The sequence below is a fragment of the Heptranchias perlo genome, chromosome 17 (genome assembly GCF_035084215.1).
Source record: "Heptranchias perlo isolate sHepPer1 chromosome 17, sHepPer1.hap1, whole genome shotgun sequence".
In the NCBI taxonomy this organism is placed as follows: domain Eukaryota; kingdom Metazoa; phylum Chordata; class Chondrichthyes; order Hexanchiformes; family Hexanchidae; genus Heptranchias; species Heptranchias perlo.
In genome coordinates, this window is record NC_090341.1 from 42,034,975 (window position 1) to 42,052,736 (window position 17,762).

A 17,762-nucleotide genomic window follows, 5' to 3' on the forward strand; every position below is an offset into this window, starting at 1 on the left:
GGGGACCATCTTTCAGGTGAGATATTAAACTGAGACAACACCCCGCCCCGGCCAATCTGCATGTTCAGGTGGATGTAAAAAGTCCCACAACAATACTTGAACACTTCTCACAGTGTCCTGGTCAACATCTCCCAAACAACACAATCAGAACACATTTTACTAGTTATTTATCTCACTTGCTCTTTGTGGGATCTTGCTGTGTGAAAATAGGCTATCACCTTTGCCTACAAAATAAGTGACTGCACTGCCAAGGTAATTAATTAGCTGTGAGGTGCTTTGTGCATCCAGAGGACTCAAGTGCCTAGTAGCAATTGCTTTCTTTACCAGAAAAGAGGTGATATAATTTAAATTTTACCATACTATTGAAACATTCTACATGCTTCCAATCAACCATTTTATTCAGTTGCAGTACTTGAAAGCTATTAACCATTTTTGCTATCTCTTAACAATTGTACCAACCTCTTTGGCCATTCTCCAGTTGCTTCAATACCCCTTTGCCAAAAAAGATTAGTAAAGTTTGCGCACCTGACTTAGATTCTTCCCGACAACCGACTGCAAACAGTTTGATTGACAGGTGTAGGCTCACGTGCTCGTCTTTGACTGAGCGCGCGAGACTCGCCTACGCGCAGGCGTGGTGAGGCGCTCGCTCGGGTAGCTGAGTGCGCACGCGCGCGGTCTCCAGGCAGCAGCAAGTCGCTCCTCCCCCCTCCCTCCCTCACCAACCAACCAACCAACGGCGACCAACCTCCCTCCCGGTGAGTGGTATGCGCGGCCCAGCAGCGGTGGCCGTAGATGTGGAGCAGAGTGCTACGCATTGCCGGTGCAAGCAGGGCCCTGGGGCGAGGCCTCGTCACGATGCAGCTGAAGACGTCGGAGTTTGAGTCGCTGTTCACGGACGGCCTGAAGAGCATCGCAGGTGAGGACGAGGCCACCTGGGCCCCGGGGATTGATGTGGCTGCGCCGCCTGCTCAGGCTCGGCGGGCCGCCATCTTTGTGCACTCCTGCATCGTGTCTCGGCCCGCTCTTTGTGGGGCGGATTTCTCTCTCTCTCTCTCTCTCTCAATTTATATATTCACCGGGGCCTCTTGTCCTGGCCGTTCTGTGACCTGATGCCGCCGTCCCTTTGCCGCATATCCCGCTCGGTGCGTTGTCTGAGCGGAGTGACTGTTGACAAGGCCGTTGTCAATCACGCCTCTTTGTTTCAACCCACAACATGCACCTGTTCCCATCTCGCTGTCAGTCTTCAGATATTCGGACAACGGTCTTCTTCGTGATTTTTTTTTTGCACATTTTCTCTGGTGAAATGTTTATTTACACTTCAGAGATTGTTTTGGAAACCTGTAATAGTGATCAAGCACATTTTGTTTTCCCCACTCCCTTTCAGAATTGTTCAGTAAAAACAACCGTGAGTTGAGAATCGCAGGTGGCGCCGTCAGGGATCTGTTAAGCGGGAAACAGCCAGAAGATGTGGACTTCGCCACCACTGCCACCCCTGAACATATGAAAGAATTATTCCAAGCCGCCGGTATTCGGATGATCAACAACAAAGGGGAGAAGCACGGCACCATCACTGCAAGAGTAAGTCTAAGATGCGAAAGTAATCCATCTCCTCCTGCTTCTTAAATGAGGCCGGTGACTGAGCTGATCCGCTATGTTGTAAAAGCCCATTCCCTTTTGTAAAAGGCATCGTTGTTATGAAGACACTTGTTAGGGAGGCATAAAAGGATTGCTGTCAAATCTCATCTCATGGATGCAGTGTCAAAATATTAGAAACGTATCAAAACAAATGAGAATTGTTACTGTAATCGGAATATAAAACCATTTTAAGTATTAAGTTTCAAATTAAGTGATCAAATACAAGGTCAGTTCAGCAGTAGGCCTACAGATCAGCACAGGACAGACATGTTGATTTTGCTTACATTAAGATGTTGCTGTGGCTAATGTTGTATGAAATTCTGATCTCTTTATTAATCAAACTCAAGGTTCAAAGTATGAGATTAATAAAATTACTGATAAGTTACCCAAAGATGTGTGTTGACAAAGAATTTAAGGGGCTCTTAACAGGACATGTAAAGTAAGCCAGTGGTTAAAATAAATGTTCATTACTTAACAGCTTTTGCAAATAGTGTACAAAGTTTGATTTTATAGGAGATGTATCACAAGCGATTCAGGAAAGATACTTAAGAATACAGTCTACTCTTAACTCAAAGTTGCTTAATTCAAATTATCTGACAATTTAGACTTTTTAGCATTATATTTTCACTTTGCTGCATTATTTACATTGATTAATTCCACTTTATGCAAAAAAAAGCTACTTTGAATTATCAGCAGTAGACTAGCAGTATATTTTTATTTTGCTAAACTCAACAGCATGAAGTTTAAATAGTTCTCAAAAGTTTTGAGTTTGTTTCCAAGCAATGTTATACTTTATTAATGTAGCTGCAGAATTTTATTGAGTTGGGTAATGGAAGACCCTAATGTTTAAAGGAGAACATTCCCAGATGCAATATGTCTAAAAATACCCTGTTAAATACAGTGGGGGGAAAAACCTGATGCATAATGGCTGGAATTTGTGTATATCTGGAATATAAAGTTGTAGCACTTTAATAATTTATTTGCTTGGGTTGGTTGTAAATAAATCAAGTCAAGATTGTTATATTCCTTTAGTTTTCAGAATGAAAAATATTAATTTACCAATTTAAAATATCTTGCATAGGTGCATAATCAGAACTTTGAGATTACTACATTGCGAGTTGATGTTGTGACAGATGGAAGGCATGCTGAAGTACAGTTCACAACAGACTGGCAGATAGATGCTGAACGAAGAGACCTGACGATCAATTCAATGTTTTTAGGTAATCTGTTTTAGTTTCAGATGGACTATGCCTTGTGTTGCCTTCAGATAATATTTCATTTATGTTTTTAATTAATATTTGTTCTTGTCATTAAAGTAAACATTAAAATTGATTTTTTTAGGCTGTGATTTTGGTGTACTGAAACTGATTTTAATCTTCAATTATTTCTCAGCCCTTGATGGTACATTATATGATTATTTCAATGGCTATGAGGACCTGAAAAACAAGAAAGTTCGATTTGTAGGCGATCCATCACGGAGGATACAGGAAGATTATTTGAGAATAATGCGGTATTTTAGGTTGGTTTATTTTTGTTGGTTTTTTTGATTTAAAGATGGTTTTATGTCAATTATAAAAATGTTGCATTATGAATAAACCTGACTAATGGAAGGCCTTGGTTTCTGAAGGAAAATTTTATAGTAGGGTAATTGGAAGGAATAACATTCTCATCCTCATATTCGTCGTCTATAAATACTCAGCAAGGACTATGTGAATAAGAGGAAAGCATAGGAATAAAGTATCAATTATCACACCGTTACAAGATTGAAAGGACATTCCAAGGAACATGTCATTCGAAGGAAAAAGTCATTCCAGCACGTTTGTTTCATGAAATTAAATTAGCATTGAGAGTTCTTCGTAGAATCCTGAAAATTGTTTTTAAAGGTGGGAGAGGAGTAATTGCAGATGATTTGTGTAGATCTAAGTATTTACATCATTCCTTGCACTTGTCCTTTTACTATGCCTTCCCCTTGCTGGAATTAATAAAATTTAAGGCCTGGGAACATGTAATATTGTAGCTTGCAATATGTCAGCTGTGCAAAAGGTGAACTTTGCATTTACCACTCATTCTTTCATGTAAAGTAGCAAAACCCTGAAGAAAACTTGAGTGCAATTGTGCTATAAAATAGTTCTATTCTGGTTGAGGGAGAAAAGCAAGTACTATTTTTGATGAACCACATAAGAAAGTAGCCATTGCATTTGCTAAAATATTTTAAAATTTATGCACAAGAGAATTTCATGTTTCAGGAATATTGTCCAGCCTACGGTGTAAATTAACTAAAGCTCTCTTTCTAATCTCTACCTGAAGTACTATTTCAGTGTTTGTATACTTCACTTAAGATGTGATGACTGAAACCATTATTGTTTTTTAAGAAAGACCTTCATACTCTCCTTTCAGCACTCCCTCCACCAGTATTAGGATACACTTGAGAGAATAGAATAACAATACCAAGATGGTCAAAATCAATACAATAGACAAGTTTCATGATGACCTGTGATGTTAAATTCAGTCACTCCACCAGGGGCAGATTACTGCTCTCTATTGTAATTACAGAGAGAAGGGCCAGAGTAAATTATGTTCATTGGAGAAGGACTCTATTTGTGGGATCCCTCTAGGCCATCAAGGCACAACTGTCACTCAGTATATTTGAATAAAGCAGATTTTGACACAAGGTGGTCCTCCTGCTTGTAGTCTTGTGTCTTAGAGTTTGCAAGTTGCCAGGCCTACTGGTTTGAGCCTGGCTGGGGCCTGTTAATCCCTGTATTTTATTTTGACCCATATATTGAACTGAATTTATGTACATGTATGTGCTTTCACCCAGATCCACATCCACTGATGCAGGAGATCTGACCTCCCATGCTGACCTTGTGCTGTTTCCCTGCATTTTTGATGCTGGCCTAATTGTAAGTGAGACTACCACCAATAGATCAATATATACATCAGTTTTCATTCACACCAGCCTTTCATTTAAAAAAAAATGGCATTACTGTCCTGTTGATTGAGGAGAGCTGAGTGGGCAATTGATGGGAAATCATCATTATGGCACTCTATTGATGCATGCGGACAGCCTTGCACTGAGCTCTGCTACCCCATACCCTTTTTATCCCCTGCTCTTCCCCCTTGCCCCTCCAAAAATAAATATTGGTCCAAGTGTCTAACTGTTGCTTCTTGCTCACCAACGGTGACAGCACTTCACTAGCAGTCTTTCCCTTGGCATGAGATACTTTACAAAGTTTAGAGGTAAAGCGGTATTTTGGTAATTGCAGTTGAAGAAAACATTCACTGAATAGTTTCATTGAATAGCTACAGTGGCCGCTTTAGGAGATTAAAGAAAATATGGTCTATGCTTCTGAGAATCTAATCAAATTCTCCCTTGCTCGTGACTCCAGCTGTAAACGTTTTCTGGCCAGAGAATATGAGTACAGAGCCACAAATTAATTTTATACAAATTATGTGACAAATGAGAATTTTGCCACACCATGACTGCCAACCCCTATCCCCCAAGCACCATGTTTAAAATATTTAGACTCTGCTGAAGATGAACGTGTTCTGGTAAACTGAGGGACCCATGGAATGTAGAGCCCTACCCCAAGAACCACTTTACGCTTATCCTTCTCTCTGTCTTTCGGTTGTATGTTTTGACAACATTCAGGCACACTAGACTCTTTTTCTCTGGAAGAGTGGCTGGACTACTAGTACTTAAATGTTGTGGGAGGTAGATAAACCTTGAATCCTTAGAAGAAGACCTGGTTCATTATACTGATAACTTTATGTCTTCTAGGTTTTATGGCAAGATTGCCGAAGAGTCAGGAGACCATGACCCAAAGACGCTGAAGTCTATCAAACAGCATGCAAAGGGCATGGCTGGCATTTCTGGAGAAAGAATCTGGTTTGAGCTGAAAAAAACTCTAGTTGGAAACCATGCTGCTCATCTTGTCAGCCTTATGTATGACCTGGATGTAGCCCAGTATATTGGTAGGCATATAACTCTTGATCTTTTTTACAGTAATGTACCATTCCTTGTAGAGTTGATAATGTATGGTATAGCTTCTTAGTAGCTAGATAGTTTCTTCAGTTTAAGTGGCATTTTTATGATGTATATAGTTTTTATATTTCCTTGCTTTTAGCTTCAATTTTTTTCCTCTGTAGGGTTACCAGTAATTGAAGGCAGCCTGGAAGAACTAAACAGAGTGTGCAAAAATGTGTACTATCGCTCTCCAAAACCCATGACTGTCCTTTCAGCACTGTTTCGAACACAGGACGATGTTCTGAGACTTGACTTGAGGCTAAAAATTTCAAAAGAGGAAAAGCAACTTGGCTTATTCTTAGTTAAGTATAGAAGAGATTTGATCAAGGCTGATGGTGCTGATCCACTAAAACCCTACAGAGATTTCATTATAGACGTAAGTAACAAATGAAATTGGTTAAAATTTACAAAAGAAATGGCAGGAACATAAATAGAATACATCAAAGTTTATATAATCTGGCTTTTCTGTAAGTGAGGCATTCAGATTACTTTCAAATTGAAGTTGAGAGTTATGATGAGATTTGCTGGTGAAAATAACCTGCATCATAAAGATTTCCATAGGTATTCCTATGTAGTACTGAGGCATTTTTAAAATGGGAAATGTTCTGGCTTCAGTGATTCTGTGCCCTGACTGTCTGAGCGTGGTATTTATTTCCACGGTTTTGGGATCGCACAACCTTAATGAGGTGATAAATTGAAAATTTTGTGGCAGATTTCAGCTGATGTATGTGGATTTTTATGGCAACGACATATCAGACAGATTCAATCCATACCCAGGCCTAATTGTGTCTGATTCTATTGCACATTTTTTGTTGAAGTTGTTTCAGTAACCTAGGTGGAAAACCCACAGGTTCAAAGTGAGGAATTTGTGTTTGTGGGGGAAAAGGAGTGCTGGGCTCTGAGAATAGAGAAAATAACTTGTACACCAATCTGAAGAGTAGATTGAAATACTGCATGAGCAGAGCTCCATTTCCCCTGGTCGGGCAGAAATACAAGACCAGCAGTGTAACTGGTCTGATGGCTCCTACGTCGCCATAAGAAGGCACCAGAATCAAACCAGTGTCTAGTATAATCACAGTCTTTACAGAGTTCAGTAGGAGTGAGATTGCTATTCCGCCTTAAAAGGCACACCATGCAAAATCGGGTTTACTATGCAGTGCTCTGTCAAACTAATAAACCATTAAACATATCATCGAGTTGCTTAACTATCCAGGAGTCACTATTGACTGATCTCAATACCTGACAGAAGTTCTGAAACAAATTAAAACAGCTTTAGTTTTTGCCTAGCTGAGATATTAAAAGCAAGAGACAAATCACAGATATGACATTTAATAATCCTCCAATATAATATTGCAGTGCTCTTACATGTCTGGCTGTTTTTTTTTCATGCTATCTGTTCATTAGTTTACATGTTGTTTTGCATTGTACAGTTGTCTGCTAAACAGTTAGTGTCAGTTCCTGGTACTGCTGTGGTGTACTTATTCATTGGACTGATGCTATTGGTTTGGTTTATCTGTTTTCTACTCAATTTTCAGTTCAGAGAACCAGATGTGCAAAGCAGAGTGTGTGAATTGCTGAAGTACCAAGGAGAGGAGAAGTTACTGAAGGAGATGGAGCAGTGGTCCATTCCACGCTTTCCTGTTAGTGGCCATGACCTACGACGAATAGGAATAATTTCTGGAAAGGAGATTGGGACAATGCTGCAGGAACTTAGGGATACATGGAAAAAAAGTGGTTACCTGATGGATAAGGAAGAACTATTGAGCATTGTAAAAAATCCATAAAGGCCTCTGACAGGTTTTGGAATGGAGGGAAAAAGACTTTTACATTGAAATCAGTTTTTATTCTCCTAAAATGTTCGTGCATCTGCATGAGCAGAGCGACATTTTCTCTGGTCATTCTTGTCATCAACCTCAGACTCTTAATTATGTACATGTTTATTATTGTATTGTTGATTCAGCTGTTTGATTTTTCTGTCACTAAGATCATTGTTGTTTACTTACATGTTCACTAGCTTTATTAAGCAACAGAATTCGATTTTAGTCTAAATTGAAACAAATTGGGTAGATTTGGATATGTGCAGATTATTAGGAGTCAGTTCTGATCAGTATGGATTTGGTGACTCTTTCATCTAATTGCACCTTCAAGGTTTGAACAGTTAGTGTGGCTAAAAGTAGTTGGCCATGTACTAGCTAAATGAAGGACTAGATCTGGAAACCTGCCGATATATGAAATTTGAGTTCAGGTTCACCCACTAATGCTCTAACCGTTGAGTAGTTTATCTGTAATGAAGGACATTTAAAGAAAATTAAAAATTTGAGCTTGTAAACAAATGTTATTCTTACATTTGTCTTTTCAGGTTCATCTGTGCTATTTTACTTTTTTTTAAGCCTCTTATTTTGTCTCATGCACCAGTCATATGCAAGAGAGCAAGAGCAGTTTGAGTGACTTTCCCTCTTATTTTTCACTACTTAACCGTCATGATGAGCTTGTGACTGTTAGTGATTGGCTATACTGTCATTAGTCCTCAAAAACAACAAATTCATTTGCCAAAATCTAATCTTGTCAGTGTTTGAGTACTACAGTTTCTAAAAAGAAATTTTAAAAAACAAATGTTTTTTAAAAAATTATCGAAGTGTGGAAATAGTAAAATTATACTATAGCTCCCACCATAACAACAATATACAAACATAGACTGTATACCTGTGGCATGCTTTGTAAACCTATTTTTACAGGCTTTCATGTTAGAAATTTCTTCACTTGCCATTAACCATTCCCCATCGTGCAAGGAGCTGGCATTTGTCATCCCCTATTGGGCCTGATGCTTTGCCACTCTATCTTACCTTTCTAAGTCTTTGTGTCGTACAAAATTATTTTTTGTGGCCTGATGGGGGGGTGCTCTCTTTGCACCCTCCCACTTTGTGTTTAAGGTACATCAGTGTAATAGCCCTTGGTCCCGATAACTTCAAAGCTGGCCCTGTTTTTTTTTGTTGCTGGCCACTAGAAAAAAAAATGGCTGTCAGTTAAGTTTTCAGCAAGTGGAAGCCCTTTTTTTTTAAAGCTGCTCCCACCTCCAAAATGGGCAGCGAGAACCAGGAGAAAGAAACAAGGTTTAAGTACAGAATCTTAAAGGTAGTTTTTAAAAGGAAAATATTCATTAAATGTATATGGCATAATGTCAGATGAGAGAGAAAAACATGGGGGAAACAAAGTCAGAAAGCAAAATAAGAGTTTGTGTTTGTGTGTTTGAGCTGAAAACTTACAAAAGCAGCTGACTAATGCATAGTCATTTCTCTAGATCTGCCAGTGGTCTAAGGGTAAATAGTAGTAGAATTGGGTGGGCTAATGAAATATGTCATAAAATGATGCTTCACTTGTGTCAGTTGAGAACCAAAACAGCACTGAAAGCACTTGTTCTGTATTTTCCCAACTATTTTGTCTGCATTGGCATTTACCACTTACCGCAACATTCTTTGGAGCATCATCCTACAGCACTTTGTAATCATTTAATGAACCTAAAATAGAACATGCAAAAAAAATTACTCAGTTATGGCATAGACCTCAAAATACATCCTCAATTTAATATATTTTGCAGAAGGAATATCACAATTTCCCTTCCACCAAGTACTGAAAATGCAATTTTTAAATCTGTCAAGAATTTACCTGAATAACTTTTTGATTGCATTGCTGTTACTTTCTGAAAAATATACAATAATTTGCATTTTAATAGTACATGTACAGGAAAATATTTTGAAGTACTTTACATTGGGGAAAATGGTTATGTTGGGGGAACCAACATCCTATAGTACAACACAGGATAATAAGGCCATAAAAAAGCAAGTCAAGAACGGGTTCATTTCTCAAGGGATAGAACTGAAAAGCAGTGAAGTTATGTTAAACTTGAATCGAACCTTGGTTAGACCACACTTGGAGTACGATGCACAGTTCTGGTCTCCATATTATAAAAAGGGTATAGAAGCACAGGAGAAGATGGAAAAAAAGATGCACAAGGATGATACCAGAACTGAAAGGATATACTTGTCAGAAAAGTCTGAACAGGCTAGAACTTTTTTTTCTCGAGAAAAGAGAAGGCTGAGGGGTGACCTGATAGAGGTCTTTACGATTATGGAAGGGTTTGATCGGGTAGATGTAGAAAAGATGTTTACACTTGTGGGGGAGACCAAAACTCGGGGACATAAATATAAGAGAGTCACTAATAAATCCAATAGGGAATTTGGGAGAAATTTTACCCAAAGAGTGGTAAGATAACAAGGAGTAGTTGAGGCAAATAGCATAGATATATTTAAGGGGAAGCTAAATAAGCACAAAGGAATAGAAGGATATGCTGATAGTTAGACGAAGAGGGATGGGAGGAGGCTCGTGTGGAGCATAAACGGCAGCATAGACCAGTTGGGCCAAATGGCCTGTTTATGTGTTGTACATTCTATGTAACTAAAAGCAGTTAAAGAGAAGACCTGGAAGCAGGGAGCCAGGACTGGAGTTCTGAATGAACAACCACTAACAGTGGAGCTAACAGAGCAAGAGCCATGAAAATCCCAGTGCTAAGAGGAGTAGGGAGTGCAGGCAAGGATATAAAATTGGAGATTATTACTGTAGGATAGGGCCAGGTAATGAAGGGATTTTAAGGTGGGGAAGAGAATTTTGAAGTCAACTCACTGGGACATGAGGAACCACTGGAGATTTTAAGGTAGCAGGAGTAATGAGGGGGGATGACTTTTTGTCGGTGAAGATGCAGGCTAGTATTTAATTAGCAAACTTACTGAAGATTGACACGGCCACATTATAGACACAATCAAGATGTAAAAACTCAGCAAAACAGGAAAAGCTGCCAATGCAAGTCAATTCCAGGGAACCGGCCATTTTGTTTCTGGTAATGGGTAACAAAACAGGATTAATTAATGATCTCAAAGTAAAGGATCCCTCAGGAAGCAGTGATCATAACATGATAGAATTTCACATCCAGTTTGAGAGCGAGGATCTTGGGTCTGAAACTACTGTACTAAACTTAAATAAGGGCAATTATAAAAGAATGAGGGCGGAATTGGTTAAAGTGGACTCGGTAAACAGATTAGATGGTATGATGGTGGATAAGCAGTGGCGAACATTTAAAAAGATATTTTATGACTCGCAGCAAAAATATATCCCTGTGAGGAGGAAAGACTCCACAAAAAGGGTGAACCAACCATGGCTAACTAAGGAAGTAAAGGATGGTATCAGGTTAAAAGAAAAGCATACAACATGGCAAAGATTACTGGTAAGCCCGAAGATTGGGAAAACTTTAAAAACCAGCAAAGGATGACTAAAAGAATAATAAAGAGGGAGAAAATAAATTATGGGAGTAAACTAGCAAGAAATATAAAAACTGACAGTAAAAACTTCTACAAGTATATAAAAAGGAAGAGCGTAGCTAAAGTAAACATTGGTCCCTTAGAGAATGAGACTGGGGAAATAATAATGGAAAACAAGGAAATGGCAGAGGAATTGAACAGATATTTTGTATCTGTCTTCACAGTAGAAGACACTAATAATATACCAATAATAGTAGAAAATCAAGGGGCAAAGGGGAGGGAGGAACTAAAAACAATCACTATCACTAGAGAAAAAGTACTAAGTAAACTAATGGGTCTAAAGGCTGACAAGTCCCCTAGACCTGATGGCTTGCATCCGAGGGTCTTAAAGGGAGTGGCTACAGAGATAGTGGATGCATTGGTTGTAATCTTCCAGAATTCACTAGATTCTGGAAAGGTCCCAGTGGATTGGATAACCGCAAACGTAATACCCCTATTCAAGAATGGAGTGAGACAGAAAGCAGGTAACTATAGACCAGTTAGCCTAACATCTGTCATTGGGAAAATGCTAGAATCCATTATTAAGGAAGTAGTAGCAGGACATTCAGAGACTCATAATACAATCAAGGAGAGTCAACATGGTTTTATGAAGGGGAAATCGTGTCTGACAAATTTATTAGAGTTCTTTGAGGAAGTAACGGGCAGGGTGGATAAAGGGGAACCAATGGATGTAGTATATTTGGATTTCCAAAAGGCATTCGATAAGGTGCCACATAAAAGATTACTGCACAAGATAAGAGCTCATGGTGTTGGGGGTAATATACTGGCATGGATAGAGGATTGGCTAACTCACAGGAAACAAAGAGTCGGGATAAAAGGGTCATTTTCAAAATGGCAATCTGTAACTAGTGGGGTGCCGCAGGGATCAGTGCTGGGGCCTCACTATTTACAATATATATCAATGACTTGGATGAAGGAACAGAGTGTCTTGTGGCCAAATTTGCTGATGATACAAAGATAGGTGGAAAAGCAAGTTGCGATGAGGACACAAAGTGTCTGCAAAGGGATATCGACAGGTTAAGCGAATGGGCAAAAATTTGGCAGATGGATTATAATGTGGGAAAATGTGAAGTCATCCACTTTGGGAGGAAAAATAAAAAAGCAAAATATTATTTGAATGGAGAAATACTACAAAATGCTGCGGTACAGAGGGATCTGGGTGTCCTCATACATGAAACATAAAAAGTCAACATACAGGTGCAGCAGGTAATCCGGAAGGCAAACGGAATATTGGCCTTTATTTCTCGGGGAATGGAGTATAAAAGCAGGGAAGTCATGCTACAACTGTACAGGGTGCTGGTGAGACCACACCTGGAGTACTGCGTACAGTTCTGGTGCCCTTATTTAAGAAAGGACATACTTGCATTGGAGGCAGTTCAGAGAAGGTTCACTAGGTTGATTCCGGTATGGAAGGGTTGTCTTATGAGGAAAGATTGAACAGGTTGGGTCTATACTCATTGGAGTTCAGAAGACTGAAAGGAGATCTTATTGAAACATACAATGTTCTGAGGGGACTCGATAGGGTAGATGCTGAGAGGATGTTACCCCTCATGGGGGAATCTAAAACTAGGGGGCATAGTCTCAGAATAAGAGGTCGCCCGTTTAAGACAGAAATGAGGAGGAATTTCTTCTCCCAGAGGGTCGTGAATCTTTGGAATTCTTTACCCCAAAAAGCTGTGGATACATTCAAGGCTGAGTTAGACAAATATTTGATCAGCAAGGGAATCAAAGGATACGGGGAAAAGGCGGGAAAGTGGAGTTGAGGTAAAAATCAGATCAGCCATGATCTCATTGAATGGCGGAGCAGGCTCGAGGGGCCAAATGGCCTACTCCTGCTCCTATCTCTTATGGTCTTATGGTCTAATTCCTATGTAACCCCCCACCATCTGTTTTACAGAGCTGGGTTTGTAGTCAGAACTAGAACTCTGGCTTTGGTTTTTTGCAAGTCAGTTAATTTTGATACCCTTTTTAAAAAAAATCGGGTATTTTCCTATTTTCATCACACAACGACATGCTGCTCTTAAACCTGTTCAGAACTGAGTAGGACATTTGTGTGTGTAAAGTTAATGTTCTGTAACTTCTTACTTGTGTTACTTCTAACAGTTACTAATAATGATTTGGATACTTGGAACACATTGCATTTTTTTCAAAATTATAATTTATACTGATACACTAACTTTTTGGGGGCCCAATAATTTTAATCACTCTTCAATACATGGGCTCACTTGTACAAATTACTTTGAACCTTCAAAATCTTATTCATTAATTTGGAGCATTCACTTGACAATTGCATAGCACAAAACTGCAATTGCTTGCATTCAGAAGAATTTCCATAATACAAATACTTTCAGTACCGAGAGGATAAAAAGTGTAAGTGATGCCACACAATCTCTTTAAATGGCTCCAGTACCATCACCTTCTCCCAGTGGGTATCGATTTATTGGCCGACATACTCCCCCGATTTGAAACTGAAATAATTACTACCCTTTACATTTAAAGTAAAACTAGTTGTGATGAACTGTCCTATGCTGATCATATCACTGAAGGTTACACTAGAATGCTGTACTAAATGATTGGTGACATCCAATTGTGCACTGCATTACCAACTTATTTTTAAATTATGCTGATGCAAACTTGGCATAATGTTGAAGTGCCAGAAGTATTTGCAAAAAATGAAATTAGTTCATTGGATTGATATAAGTCATTTTTCATACCCCTACCCTTGCTTATTATTGGATTTAGCAGCATGTGGTTATTATAGCAAGCCCAAGAGATCTTTCCTTTTTTTTAATACTGAAAATTCAAATTCTCAAGAGGCAATTCTGTGGCTTTAAAATCTGGCTTCTTTGATGCCTTTTGCAACCCATTTTGAATCAAATTAATTTGTTGGTACTCTACTGCTCTCTAAGCTGTAGTTCCTAATTTCAATTGTGCAGGAGTTTCTGAGTAGAATGATAAGAGGAATCCTGCTGAGCTGCTGTGAAACATTTGTATATGTGCTGCAAAGCAGTATTGGCAGAGGCCTTGGTGCATGTTGGTTGCACTCTTAACTGGGAAAGGTGCCTGGTTTCTGGGAGAGTGACACAGAAAATTAAAATTCATTAAACATGGAACAAAAAATGTATTTTTTTAAGTAACATTGTTGAATTCAACTTAGGTACAAGAACTGAAAATGTGGCAATCAAAATATCATTGACACACAGCATTAAGATTGAGATACAGTGCTGGGGGAAGTAAGAAAAGCTTTGTGTTTCATTTGTACATTTCACAGGGTCTGATTCTAATTCTCAAATGAGTACAAAAAATTCTGATGGATCACACTAAATGTATTGGCACAACCATAACATAACGCTTAAAGTCAGGCTGCAGATGAGTGAAAGTAGTAAAATCTTGCTGTTGCTTTTCTCTGATTTCATCTTTCTGGTTTCAGTCTTTGCCTATGTTTTATTTATGTGATCGTGAGCGTGGTAAACTATCCATCCTCATCTTTCTCGACCTGTCCAGAGCCTTTGATACGGATGACCACACCACCCTCCTCCAAAAATTCTCCTCCATCGTCCAGCTGGGTGGGACTGCCCTCGCCTGCTTCCATTCTTATTTATCCAGCTGTAGCCAGAGAATCAGCTGCAATGGCTTCTCTTCCCGCTCCTGCACTGTTACCTCTGGAGTCCTCCAAGGATCTATCCTTGCCCCCCTCCTCCTATTTCTCATCTACATGCTGCCTCTTGGCGACATCATCTGAAAACATAATGTCAGGTTCCACATGTATGATGATGACACCCAGCTCTACGTCACCATCACCTCCTCTCCCAACCCCTCTATTGTCTCTGATTCATCACGCTCCTTGTCTGACATCCACTAATGGATGAGCAGAAATTTCCTCCAACCAAATACTGGGAAGACCGAAGCCATTGTCTTCGGTCCCCACCACAAACTCCATTCCCTAGCCACCAACTTCATCCCTCTCCCTGGCCACTGTCTGAGGCTGAACCAGACCATTCACAACCTTTGACCCTGAGATGAGCTTCCAACCACATATCCGCTCCATCACCAAGACCGCCTACTTCCATCTCCGTAACCTCGCCCATCTTCACTCCTGTCTCTGCTCATCTGCTGCTGAAACCCTCATCCATGCCTTTGCTACCTCTAGACTTGACTATTCTAATGTTCTCCTGGCCGGCCTCCCATCTTCCACCCTCCAATACTCTGCTGCCCATTTTCTAACTCGAACCAAGTCCCGTTCACCCTTCACCCCTGTGCTCACTGACCTACATCGGCTCCTGATCCAGCATCGCCTCGATTTTAAAATTCTCATCCTTGTTTTCAAATCCCTTCATGGCTTCGCCCTCCCTATCTCTGTAACCTCCTCCAGCCCTACAATCCTCTGAGGTCTCTGCTCTTCTCCAATTGTGGCCTCTTGTGCATCCCCGATTTTAATCACTCACCATTGGTGGCTGTGCCTTCAGCTACCTAGGCCCGAAGCTCTGGAATTCCCTTCCAAACCTCTCCGCCTCTCTACCTCTCTCTCCTCCTTTAAAGCGCTCTTTAAAAACTTCCTTTTTGAACAAGCTCTCCTAATATCTCCTTATTTGTCTCAGTGTCAAATTTTGTTTGATAATGCTCCTGTGAAGCGCCTTGGAACATTCGTAAAGTTAGTGGATCAAATATTCAGCTTGAACCTAGTACATTTTGACTATCTTCTTATGATCATGGTTTTTATAGGACTAAGAGAAAAAATTTTCTTCAAAATGAAATTTGATGCTTTCTAGTTAATTAGCAATTATGTACTTGGTTCATACTTATGCATGGATAATATGCTGCATTTATACACCTTTTCAATATTAATTACAATTGGCAAACACTACTGGGGCACTATTTGTTTCCAGGCCCAATCAATTTTTGTGGTTGGGCCTCATTTACATTGAATAGGCGAGCTGCCGGCGCTAATCCTACTCCCTATGGGCAGCTTGCCGATTGGGAGGCAGGAAATCCAGTGAGTCAGTTGTTTCTATAAAGCAGTCTGCAGTCCCTTAAAGGGGAAGGCAGCAGGCAGAAGGACGTCGTTGAGGATCTCCCAATTTTATGATGCACTCATAGAAATGCTCATGGAGCAAGTGAGCAACAGAAAAGATTCCCCTCCAATAGGCAACAGGTGCCCCAACAAATTAGTTGGCTGCATTGGAGAGGGCAAGTCAATGTTGGGAGCAAGTTCCAGGGACCTGGTTGCAGTGCAGGAAGAAATGTAATGATGAGGACTGCCAAGATAAGATTACCCTTCATATCTCCCTTGCTCTCTGTACAAACCGACACCATCCTTCTTTAGTCCCAACACTCAATCCTTCCCTCCCACTTCCCATGCCTCTGGTCCAATCATAATCAAACACTTCACTATACCCCCTTCTGATTGCATTCACACACTCATTGCTTGCTACTGCCTTCACAACTACTTCCCCCTCTTGGCCATACTTGCTACTTTGCTTTCTTGGCATGCACTATGTTAAGCTGTCTCACACATCTTCAAAACCCTTTTAACAGGTTACAGACTAAACTACTCTTCTTGCAGGAGAATCTGGCACACAATCAAAGGGAGAGTTCAAGAACAGGAGGAGGTCACGCTGCACTGCAAACTCTGACATAAATGGAGGCAATGGCCATGAACATCGGTGGCAAAAAGAGGGGACGCGGACTGAAAGCCACGCACAGCAGGCAGTTTGGGTATCTTCTCTTCTTTTCCTCTTGTAACTTAACTCTCACACATGCACAACAACCTAGTACTGACTGCGCTACCACTCATCTGCTTCGCCTTGTCTCTCTGGCCTTTTTCTAGATCCATCAGATGACTTGAGCCCTGCACCCGAATAGAGTGAAGGGAAGAACCCTCCCAATGATACACTGTCACTCACTCTTGCCGTTCCAAGTATCAGCACAGAAATCAGCACCCTGTGTGCTATCTATAGTGAGATAGAGAGGTTGGCATTGAATGATTCACTGAGCACAAGTGAGCAGGTGCAGTTTGAAAGGACAGGCAAGGAAACAATTCACCAGAGGGCTAGCTTACATCCTAACTCTACTGAAGAGAACAGAACATTGGGGCCTGGCCTTTAAAATAAAAATGCTTTCTGTACACCAGGGAGCTTCTGCAACATGTTGGAGAGTGTGGAGGAGTGCACTACCAGCATGTGTGAGGTTCTCGGGCATGGCATTGACACTAGTCAACTGTGTCACTAGTCATCTCAATGGATGCTGCAGCTGTGTTAGAAGTATAAAAAAATACTAACACAGCTACATCGCATGATTTCAAGTCTATTTTGGGGATTTAGATGAATAACAAACCATAGACCATTAATCAGTAGATGTCCAGTAATGATGCTGAAATTGTTGATTTTCTTGTGTGAATGTCATTATGCATCCACAATACAATGACAGCTGCTGCTCACACAAAAGTGAAATCTAAATTGAATCAACTCCTGCCATTCCCTCGCTCACAAACACACAAACTGTAAACAAAATGGTTGTAATTCTGACTTCTACTATCTATTGTAAACTATTCCAGTTTCACTCTTAAATTTTAATCTGAACATCCAGTTTAGATCACTGCCTTCTAGTTACTCCCAATTGTCATGTTTCATGTATTGAAGCTCCATATTATTCGTGTTACACTAGATCAAATTTGCCATTGACTTAAAATGGCACTGAACTTGGTTTTTTTATCAGTCCATATGAAAACAAAC

General features: G+C 40.1%; 1 protein-coding gene across 1 annotated transcript; it reads left to right on the forward strand.

Moving 5' to 3' along the window:
* The first annotated feature begins 716 nt into the window (after positions 1–716).
* Positions 717–8,040, forward strand: trnt1 (tRNA nucleotidyl transferase, CCA-adding, 1). Its single transcript, XM_067998922.1, has 7 exons — positions 717–916; positions 1,385–1,578; positions 2,717–2,855; positions 3,028–3,154; positions 5,417–5,610; positions 5,785–6,038; positions 7,198–8,040. The coding sequence occupies exons 1-7, from the start codon at positions 793–795 to the stop codon at positions 7,444–7,446; spliced, it is 1,281 nt and encodes a 426-aa protein (XP_067855023.1). The 5' UTR covers positions 717–792; the 3' UTR covers positions 7,447–8,040.
* The last annotated feature ends 9,722 nt before the right edge of the window (positions 8,041–17,762 follow it).

Excerpts from the sequence above, each read along its gene's own strand:
- trnt1 (XM_067998922.1), top strand. The coding sequence starts at position 793 with ATGTGGAGCAGAGTGCTACGCATTGCCGGTGCAAGCAGGGCCCTGGGG. Across the intron at positions 917-1,384 it reads CGGCCTGAAGAGCATCGCAG|AATTGTTCAGTAAAAACAAC; the intron begins GTGAGGACGAGG and ends ACTCCCTTTCAG. Across the intron at positions 2,856-3,027 it reads GATCAATTCAATGTTTTTAG|CCCTTGATGGTACATTATAT; the intron begins GTAATCTGTTTT and ends ATTATTTCTCAG.